This window comes from Branchiostoma floridae, chromosome 2 (genome assembly GCF_000003815.2).
Source record: "Branchiostoma floridae strain S238N-H82 chromosome 2, Bfl_VNyyK, whole genome shotgun sequence".
NCBI classification, from domain to species: Eukaryota; Metazoa; Chordata; class Leptocardii; order Amphioxiformes; family Branchiostomatidae; genus Branchiostoma; species Branchiostoma floridae.
Window position 1 is genome coordinate 26366418 of NC_049980.1, and position 11211 is coordinate 26377628.

Sequence of the window (11211 nt, forward strand, 5' to 3'; positions counted from 1 at the left end):
GCTGGTGCCTGGATTAAAATCCATATTGTGATATGTGTGTTTGAGAGAAAAAAAAACACGTATGCTGGGACAACAAGTGCATATCTCAGGTCTTTAATTCTCCATTGTGAGCCAGGATTAGACAGTTTCCCAACTGTAGCATTCTGAGATGTTTTGACTCAAATCTTTTCCACAGTTGTTGCCACCTTCCTGCCGGACTTCAAGTTGAAGCCGTCCAACCGAACGGCCCGGCTTGGTTTTGCGGCTAACATGGCGTGTCAGGCGGCTGGTGATCCCGCGCCATCCGTAACCGTGGACAACTGGTTCAAGAATGGCAGGTACAAGCATACAGCTGGCTAGGTTGATGTTTTGGTCTGATTTAAAGCAGCAATGAAATTGCATAAACATAGTATATGACTTTTAAATTTGTCCTGATATCTATCTAACATTCCTGCATGACCTTGAATAATTGGCAACAACCTTGTAACAGCAGGGAATCCCAGGAAGACTCCTGCATGTAACGCTAGTTCACCTTTATCCGTGTGGTAACCTTTATCTTTTGTTTTAGGAGCAGTATTTAGGGATATCAAGTCGACGTCAAACTGCAATATTTTGTATACATGTATTTTAATACATTAAAAATATTGCAATTTGAAACCGATGTCCATCGGCTTAATATCCCTTAATACCCTGCTTTTAAAAACAACAGAATCTGATATAGGTTACCCCACGGATAAAGGTGAACTAGCATTATAATCATGTTGACATTGTGGATCTAGAATGGTTTATGCTACCACAAGTTCAACAGTCCCCAGATCCCCTCTGTTGTTAGCTTCACTTCTAACCCCCCCTATTGTCCCCAGACCCCTCCCAGCTGCTGACATCACCAGCGGTCGTGTCAGCGTCCTGCGAAACGGGAACCTGCACTTCTCTCGAACACACCGGGAGGACTCCGGGGAGTACACCTGTCTTCTACGCAACACCCGCGGCACGGCACGAGCCTCCGCAACACTCACTATTGAAGGTACGCCTCTTCACCTGCCCATGACCTTGTCATCAATAGGCAACTTTCCAATGCACTTCAAGAGTATGTCTAACTACTACTAAATGATTTACTTCCAGCTGTGCTACTGTCTAGTTGTAAACTTGTTCCAGCTGTAACTGTTTTTAAGTATATCAATTATTTTATCCTAGGCCTATTTGTTCATTTTTTGTATTGTGTATATGTATGTGGTCACGATATCAGCCTGCTGCCTGATGTCCACATTGTTTTTGTCGCAATTTGAATAAAGTCAGTGTAAGCCTAACAGAACATAAAAGTACTCTAACCTGACCCTAATCCAATATATACAATCATATATAGTGAGTAGATTTTTGTATTGGCTGACTAGAGAGAGTTTCCTAACAAACAGACAGACTGGAATACTTACCACTGACAGTAAACCTAGCATACAACCAAGCTATACTTGTTTGATTAACACATATAACAAACTGTCAAGGCTTGTTAGGTACCCACATTATAAGACAAAGTAAGGTGTTTAATATCCTTTCTGCAGCATTTTGATATCGTCTGACATTGTGAATGACCTTACAACGTTCCATCCCAATACTGCACCCTGTAACCCTCCAATCCTGCTGCCATGCAGCTGCATATCTCATCTCCTTCCTAATTAGCAGAATTAGGTAATGAACAGGCACGTTCTGATGTATTGCTATCCTAATTGTTTCTGGCACTCTCTGGGGGCAATTGTTTTGGGTGTCAGCCTCCATAAGGATCTGGGATTTGGTGGTTTGTGTATGTGTGTTTGTTGTTGTTGTTATTGTTTGTGTGTTTGTGTGTGTATATGTGTGTGTATTTATGTGTGTTATTTTTTTTGTTGAGCTACAGAGAAGCCTGAGGTGGAGTCTGTAAAGCCAGGCTAATTGTATTCTTTGTTGGGCTACAGAGAAACCTGAGGTGGTGTCTGTAAAGCCAGGCTAACAGTGTGTGTATTTCCTTGTTGGGTTACAGAGAAGCCTGAGGTGGTGTCTATAAAGCCAGGCTAACTGTATTCTTTGTTGGGTTACAGAGAAACCTGAGGTGGTGTCTGTGAAGCCAGGCTAACTGTATTCTTTGTTGGGTTACAGAAAAACCTGAGGTGGTGTCTGTAAAGCCAGGCTAACTGTATTCTTTGTTGGGTTAACTTACAGAAAAACCTGAGGCAGTGTCTTTGACGCTAACAGTGTGTGTATTTTTTGTTGGGCTACAGAGAAACCTGAGGTGGTGTCTGTGAAGCCAGGCTAACTGTATTCTTTGTTGGGTTACAGAAAAACCTGAGGTGGTGTCTGTAAAGCCAGGCTAACAGTGTGTGTATTTCCTTGTTGGGTTACAGAGAAGCCTGAGGTGGTGTCTATAAAGCCAGGCTAACTGTATTCTTTGTTGGGTTACAGAGAAACCTGAGGTGGTGTCTGTGAAGCCAGGCTAACTGTATTCTTTGTTGGGTTACAGAGAAACCTGAGGTGGTGTCTGTGAAGCCAGGCTATATGAATGAATGAATGAATTTTATTAACGTGTCATGCGTTAGAACGCCCAGCCCACGTTGGCTTATAAGACACATACAAAATAAATTATAAGTGAACATAGGATAATATAACACAGGAAGAACGGCAGGAACATAATCGGTAACTATTATACAAATCAGATAACATACCAGATATCAAAACATAATCATAATCACAGAAATCAAAACCATCGAATCAGGGTTTTGCAGAGCTAAACAGAGCAGAAGTTATACAGAACATAAGGGAAACATAATAAAACAATAACAGTTGTGTATAAGTGGACAGGTTGTGTATTCATGTGTATAATCGTCTTCTTCTTTGGTTCCAAGCTTTGCGTATGAAGTTAGAAATTTCGGAGACCCTCTCTTCAAACAACCACTTGATTCTGAGTTCATCCCTTTCCCAGATGATCTCTGGACATTTGTCAAACATTTTACAAAAGATACTTTGTGCATAACTGTGTGTATTTTTTTGTTGGGTTACAGAAAAACCTGAGGTGGTGTCTGTAAAGCCAGGCGTTGCCGTCGTCGGCAGCCGTGCGTGTCTGCAGTGCGTGATCGCCGGGTTACCAGAGTCTAACGTGACCTGGCAGCGCAACAGTCATCAGCTGGAGGAAGATCGCTACTCCAGTTATGATGAGAATGGAACCCTGTACATCGATGACGTGCAGCAGGCAGACAGCGGAGAGTACCGCTGTATTGCTGAAAACATCCTCGGGAGCGACTTTGCCTCCGTCCCACTCACCGTGCAAGGTAAAACCTCTGATCTACTCAGGTAAAACTTTGCTTCCACCTCCAGGTAAAAGTCTGTACCACACAGATGTCACATAAAGGACATCATGACCTTTCTGTAATCACTTCCAGGTCAATGAAGGTCATGTTCAGACTGCTTTATGATTACATCTGTGTCTTTTGTCATCCTTCAGAAGACTTTAAGGTGGAAGTTGGCATTTGGAGAATGCAATTTGTGCCACCTCAACAGGGTAGTCTGCACTTTCACTAATGTCTGGTCAACAAACACCTGGTGGCTAAGATAGGATCAACTTTATTTATAGCATGTGGGGTTGGGGGTTATTTTTTCTGCTGGAAAGTCATGCCCGACAGTCCTTTTCTGGATCTGAAAGTCTATGAACCCAGGAGTTGTATTAGTGTGGCACTGAGTCTGTATAATGAGATGGTAACCTAGTATTAGTGTAGCACAGAGGCTATAAAATTTGGTGCATGTGTGGGGGGGGCCTGCTTTATGTCGGCTTATTTGATTTCATCAGAAAGTTTGGCTTGACATTTCCACAGCATTCCCAGGTAATTATATCACAAATCCCATTAGCCTGCCTGGACTCTGTCATTCCACATGTTGGACAGCCCAAACTGGGCCAGACGCTTGTTAAATCTCCGTGATGATCTCAGTAGGGCGTGGTCAATATCTCAGCGAGAGTTTCTTCATTAAACTCAGATCCAACTCTGGCCCTTTGGGGGAAACGTCTGACTTATCAGCTCATGCACAAGTCTGACACCCAGGAAATCACACCTCAAACCTCATAGACAAACTTAAACTAAACTTTTACAATACCAGCGCAGCACACATGGTGCAAACAAAGCTTTTCTATTTTTCAGTACCATCCCAGTACTCATGTCATGGTGCAACCAAACATGTGTTTTCTGTTCCTCAGTACCACCCCAGTACACATGGTGTACCAAACCTTTTCTGTTTTTCAGTACACCAGTACACATGGTGCAACCAATCCCTTTCTCTTGTACATGAGATAATTTTTTTTATATTGCAGTGCCACCAAGCTATACTCAGGAGCCTGTCAATGTCACTGTTGACGAGGACGGCACAGCACTGATTCCGTGTCAGGTGACAGGCAGCCCCCGCCCACAGGTGCTGTGGAAAAAGGACGGGGACAACCTTCCTACAACCAACCGCTTTGCTGTGCTGGCACAAGGTATGTCAGCTCAACAGACCTATCTGTAATGCTAATCCTCAACACTAATCCAGATCCATAACAATATTCCTAACTGCTTTGCTATCCTGTCGCAAGATACACAAGGTCACAACCCCAAATCCTAACCCAAGCCAATTTTACCTCAAACCCAAATGACTCTGCTACCCATAAGTTACCTAACCCTAAATCCTATCTCAGACCTACCCCTAACTTACCCATAACACTAACCCTCACCCTAACCCTAACCCAGACCTACCCATAACCCTAACCCTTAACCCAGACTTATCCCTAGCTAACGCTTTAATTTTATCCCCTAAGCAAGAACCACCTACAACCCTGACCCCTAGCCACTTTGTTGTTCTGGTTCAAGATACATCAGCCCACCAGACCATAACCCCAATCATAATCACTGACCACATTGCTAATGTTTGTACCTCTGCAGGTTTGCAAGTGTTGAACGTTAAGCGAGCAGACATGGGCACTTATTCCTGCATTGCTCTTAATGACGTCATGATCATCTCCAAGTTTTCCCAGCTGCTGGTCCGAGGTCAGTACACAATTTGTACCATTCAAAACACTTAAAAATAATGTTGAAGAGGTTCATCAGTCAAGTATGAATAGATTCATTCACTACAATATTCTTCAAACATTGACTTTTTTAAAGGCATAGAGACATACATTTGTACCTCCAAATTTTTAATGTCAAAGTAATTTTTCACAGATGACCTAGTCTTGCGAGAGAGCACGAAAAGTAAATAGATAAACAAGTAAAGGTAATAGCTGGATGTCTAGCCCAATAGTCGCTTAACCAGCAAGAAACTGACAACATTAAAACTGTGGGAGGTTAATCTATCTGAAAGACACAGACTTGACATTGACAGGGAAAACTTTGCAGGCTCTTTATTGTACCTTAGGGAGGTTGCCAGTCTTTGTCATAGTTATTCACTTCCTCTGGAAGACACAGATTTCTCCTGTGAGTCATTCTGCCTGAGTCATCAGGTGTCATTTCCTGTGTGGGGTGCAGGACAGCCGTAAACTTCAGCCTGCCTCATTCAGGGCTTGTTTTATTGTTCATAAGTGTTGGTTTGGGTGACTCAGTGCTCATTTCATTGCACATAAGTTTAGCTTAGCTTAGTTGGAGTTTCTTATCTCAACCTTGAAAGTTAACACATGGTTGATACAACAAATCCATGACATGCCAACAAAGGCCACCCTGATTGTTGTCCTTCTATGTTGATATTCCCTACACCAACACCAGCACCACAGTTGACAAGAAGGTGCCTGCCCTGAGATGTTCCGGGCTTTACTTACATCCTGCACAAGGAGTTCCACAAACAGCTGATGGTCTGTTCAGCACCAAGGACATGTCAGTCAGATTCAGAGTCAAACTTGAAAGACAACTCACATCAGTCCATAAGATTTCTGTTTTGTATCTGTCCCCGGCGACTGTCCAGCAATGGCCTGCAGTGGCCCATGTGACTGTCCCCGGGGATGACACTGGATTGGCCTGCAGTGACCCATGTGACTGTCCCTTGAGATGACACAGGATTGGCCTGCAGTGGCCCATGTGACTGTCCCTTGAGATGACACAGGATTGGCCTGCAGTGGCCCATGATAAACTACCCAATTATCTGTATTAAAACTGGGGCTACATTGAATTAATCTCATTACAGGCTGCAATATAGCCCAGTTCCACTCCCTCCCAATGGACAGCACAGTTTCAGATGCTGAGCAGAAGGCTACACTCTGTGATGTTATTCAAACAGGCCTCCGCTCAGGGTGTTACAGTGAGGCTAAATAGGTTTAAACTAAAATAGGTTCTCCCACTATATGTATTGACATTTTTAGCACTGAGGGATTTTGTCTCATTGGCCCCATCTGGCTGCTTCTCCTGACTGGAAATTAACCAGGGGTGAGCCATGAATTAACGGGGGAGAGTCATTATTTTCCTGTGGTCGCCTCATTGCTGATGACACAGTTGGGGGCTGTTCAGTCAGCCGCAAAATGGGGGCCATAACAACTGACACAACTGACACAATTGTTGGGCAGCTGGTCAGTAGTAACACATACAACTGTTGGGCTGGTCAGTATTGGCTCAATTGTGGGGCTGGTCAGTTTAAGTGACACAATTATTGGGCTGGTCAGTTGTGGCACGATTGTAGGTCTGGTCAGTAGCAAATTGTTGGGCTGGTCAGTATTGGCGCAATTGTGGGTCTGGTCAGTGTAAGTGTCACAATTGTAGGTCTGGTCAGTAGCAAATTGTGGGGTTGGTCAGTTTATAAGTGACACAATTATTGGGCTGGTCAGTAGTGGCACAACTGTTGGTCTGGTCAGTAGCAAATTGTTGGCCTGGTCAGTAGCAAATTGTTGGTCTGGTCAGTAGCAAAATTGTTGGGCTGGTCAGAAGTATCCCAATTATTAGGTTGGTCAGTAGTGGCACAACTGTTGGGCTGGTCAGTACTGACATAAAAGTGTTGCTCTGGTCTGTAGCAATTTATTGGGCTGGTCAGTTGTTAGGTTAGTCAGTAGTGGCACAGTTGCTGGCTATGGCCAGTAGTGGCCCAATTTCTTGGCTTGTCGGTGGCGCAGCTGGACACCAGCTTGTGTCTTTTTTTCTTTCAAGTGTTTGTTTTGTTCCTTACTATGCTTGGATGAGTTAGATAGTGTGTAAGGAAGTTCCCATCTCCAGAGGTCCAATATATGAGACAAGTAAGGCGTGAAATTGACAGGCCCACGGATGTCAATGATATTCTCAATCGTCACACTGAAGTAGCATTACCATGGTGATATGGCCTGTCCCCTGTGGGACGTTTCTTGCATCACCACACTGTTCTGCCATTTGGGGCTGTAGGACTTCTGACTGCAGCATAAGGCTGTGGAAAACAACTTTGTTCAGAATAGGACTGCAGGCTGTTGTTGCTGCTGTGTGGGCTGACACCAACACTGATGAAGTCACAGCTATCATCTCCCAAAATAAACTGGATGTTTGCCTTGAATCCATGGCCTTAGAAAGTGTTACTGATGACATGACTAAAAGTACTTGTAAGAGCTGCAGTTGGCTGATTTTGATGAGAAGGGAACTCAGTTTGAACTGCACAGTACAGGCAGAAATAGAATTGTTGAACATCTGTGCAACTGGAAAGTCACATCCCAGGTAATACATAATTATGCTGGTTTTTTTGTTTTGTTTATTTTCATACACCTGGGTAGCCTATTCAGTGCTAATACACTGGTTTTCAATAGGGCCCAGTTTCACATATACATACAAGGAAATAAAAAAACAACTTACAGAGAGAAAAGTAGACATACACGTCGGAACATATAAATACAACTGAAACATGAAAGACACAGATAAATCAAAATCATAATCGGATCCAAGGTCAACAGTTTGGGAGGTCAGAGGTCACTACTCAGTACTGAGACTATGTTAGGTCTTTCAAAGCTGACTTAAATGAATTTAGGCTTGGAACTTGCTTAATGCTGTATTTTGTCCCTTCAGATGTTTTTCTTCTGGCCTCCTTGTTGGTTGTTAAGTAAGGTTCTATGATTCTGAATATCATGTTTGTAGGTGGCAAGCAGTAAATTCAGTGTTTCCAAGCTGGTGCAATTCCCAGCTGCCCCATCTGTCAAGGCCATGGCAATAAAACAAGTCCAGGAGTTAATAGGGATTGTGAATGTCCATCAGGCAATCCAGTAACCCCTGAACCATGACCCAGTAACGTCTGAACCATGACCCATTGGACCACTAAATCTTGCTGACATTACTATTGATCTGACAGAAATATCAGGTAGTGGTTTTACGGGTAACAGTAAGAACCGGATACTTGACTACTTACAGTTGTAAATACTAGATATACAAGCTTTTGAGACTAACAAACTACACAGCAAAGGATTCTTAGTATACCTGTTTTTCATGGTGACCTGGGTTCTTGGTAACCTGGGTTTCTCGATCATTGGAACTGTGGCTTCCCTGACTCTCTGTGTGAGGTTGTAGATTGGCACCCTGCCAGCCAGAGTTAGATGCAGGGATCTTGTGAACAATTGAAATGTGCCCAGATATTAGACATGGAGGTTTCATTCTACAGTATGTACCATACTGTCTAAATGATAAAATGAGATCACTATTAGTGTTACATTGTATGATATCACTATCAGTGTTACAGTGTTTTCTCTATGAAATGCATGACATGAACAATCACTACCATTAAAGGTCATGACCTTCCTATCTACTGCAGGTCCTCCACACATCACCCAAGGTCCCATGAGCTACAACCTGTCCACAGGAGAGGCCATCAAACTCCGCTGTGAGACCATTGGAGTGTTGACCCCAACCATCACCTGGCTTAAGGACGGAATACAGGTAGAGTACAGGACAGTGGGAGACCAAACTGTACTATGAGAACAAACTTTAGTATGAGACCAAGCTGTAGCATGGGGCCAAACATGAATGTGACCTGTGGTAAATGAATTAAGACCAAACTGCAGTTTGAGACCAAATTAAAATATTGGACAGAACTGTCACATGTATGATAGTAACCAGTTGTAAATTGAACCAAATAGAAGTATGTGACCCCCATGAAAACTGTCCCCTCTGCCCACAGGTCCCGCAGGATTCCCGGCATGTCTGGCTGCCAGGCGGTGATCTGCAGCTGATCCGGGTGGGTCTGTCGGAGTCTGGATTCTACACCTGCCTGGCAGAGAACCGGTTTGGGAAGGACCAGGCTAGCGCTGTGATCAATGTGACTGGTAGGTGCTACATCACTCTGGCTCTCCTGGACTCTTGCAAGCCCTGAACCTTTGTCTGTTTCAAGAATCTATCCTTTCCTGATGCTTAGAGTTACTACTACAAGGGTCTGACTGTTGTACAGACAGTATAAAAGCAGCCTCAACTTAATGAAAGCTAGCAGACATGTTGTGCTATGCAGCCAATAGAAAATTGGCTCTTGTACTTCTGACATGGATCTTGTATTTTGTTATGGCGCCCTTTAAAAGGCGTCTTCTATAATAAGAAACACCAGTTCTGCCATACCTTCCACTGTATTTGGAGAATCTTAATGAATAAAGAAACATGTTTTGTTGTCCCTGTAGGTCCCCCCCTCCCTGAGGATGCCAGTCACAGCGGCATCATCGCGGGTGTGATCATCGCAGTGCTTGTCGTGTTCCTGTTCATCGGCGCCGTGCTCATCTTCAGGTACCTGCGCAACAGGAAGAGCCCCTACACCATCAAGATGCCGGAGAAACTGCGGAACTTCCGTTTCCCCAGCAGGAACACCCACAGCATCGCGCTGGACCAGACGGTGGCCTTCCTTGGGGAGTCTGTGGAACTCGACACCAAACAGCAGGAGAGTTACCCCGACCAGCAGCCCATCTACAGCCCCGACCCTGGCCCACAGAATAAATACGTCAAGCTATAATGTCCTGCCCAATGCACCCTGCAGATTGAGTTGTATATAATACAGAATATCCTCAGCAAAGATTGTTAATATTCACATTACATGATCCTGAACCTTTTCACTGACCTGAGGTAGCTAAGATGTTCAGGTCCAAACTTAGCATGTAGTGAGTCACCTCGTGTTGCAGGATGAGAGTCAGAGGTGTGAAGCACAAAGATCTGAAGACTTGTCAGATTTCCCAGATAGATCTGCAGACAGCCAAACATAGCTCATATTTTGTAAATGTTTTAAAACAAGAAATGAATCAATACTGAGAGTAGATTATATTTAATGGCCTAGCCTTTCCTGAGGTTGGAGCTTTTATTTATTTTAAACTCATCATTATCTTTAGCTGTAAGTTATTTTGTTGAAATGTAAGAACACGCATATCATTTACAGTGAGATGTTAGATATGTATATCTTGAAACCAGCTAGCTTTGCAATTTTCAAGCACTTACAAATGTCTATTTTCCAGTATTAGGACTAGGAGTCATCCTTAGCTACTCTACAGAACACAAAGTATTGTTGCTCTATCTTTATATCTACTGTAAATAAGCAAGGAAGGTTCTTCTGAAGACTACTGAGGTTTACAGGGCATAGTGTGAGTGGTGTTGTTTTTATTATTATTGCTGTTGATAATGTTCTTGTTGAGGTGTTGCATGCTCTAGTCCATTATTGTACGTTCATAGCCTATTACAGAGTTTTTTTATGTTATGACTAGATTAGATGTTAAGATTTATTTTATATCTTTATTCATCTTTTAAACTCTTTGTTCACTTGTCTCCAAGCCAATCAAGCATCTCGGTGCTTTTCTTCACTGTTTTAAAAAAGGTAAATAGCACTGATTTGGGGTTTGTACAGAGTTTTTGATTATCATCTGTCAGAATTAGTTTCACAATGTATTTATTTTCATGAGATATGTTCCTCAGCTTTGAACCTACATAGTATTTTAATTTATAGACCTACGAATGTGCAAATAAAGTATGTATGCAAGTTTAAAGAAATAAGAAAGTATTTCAGACACCACTACTGATGGTGTGTCAATACTAGTGTGCATTTACACTAGGTAATGATAGAGAAACAGGCTGTTGTCATGGAAATACATTTCATTTGCTGTTGGCAATTATGAAAATATAAGCAATATAAGAAAGAATGGGCACCACCAATGCAAGATGTTAGGCTAACATTAAGATAAGACTTACAATAAACTGTGCTTGACGAAATGGTTATATCAGAACTGTATCAGAACTGTAATGATCAGAACTTGTAACTGACCATGATTAAGACGAATGAAAGGCAGAAACTCAAGAGATG

General features: G+C 42.8%; 1 protein-coding gene across 1 annotated transcript in view; it reads left to right on the top strand.

Annotated features, from left to right (window-relative positions):
* LOC118409095 (scavenger receptor cysteine-rich type 1 protein M130-like) overlaps positions 1 to 11211 on the top strand; it is a gene marked incomplete in the record, with an annotated part of 37721 nt that overhangs the window by 26217 nt on the left and 293 nt on the right. Inside the window, 8 exon segments of the mRNA XM_035809960.1 lie at positions 176 to 317; positions 843 to 1003; positions 3006 to 3272; positions 4304 to 4465; positions 4908 to 5012; positions 8701 to 8825; positions 9067 to 9211; positions 9554 to 11211. Coding sequence (XP_035665853.1) covers positions 176 to 317; positions 843 to 1003; positions 3006 to 3272; positions 4304 to 4465; positions 4908 to 5012; positions 8701 to 8825; positions 9067 to 9211; positions 9554 to 9879 — 1433 coding nt within the window.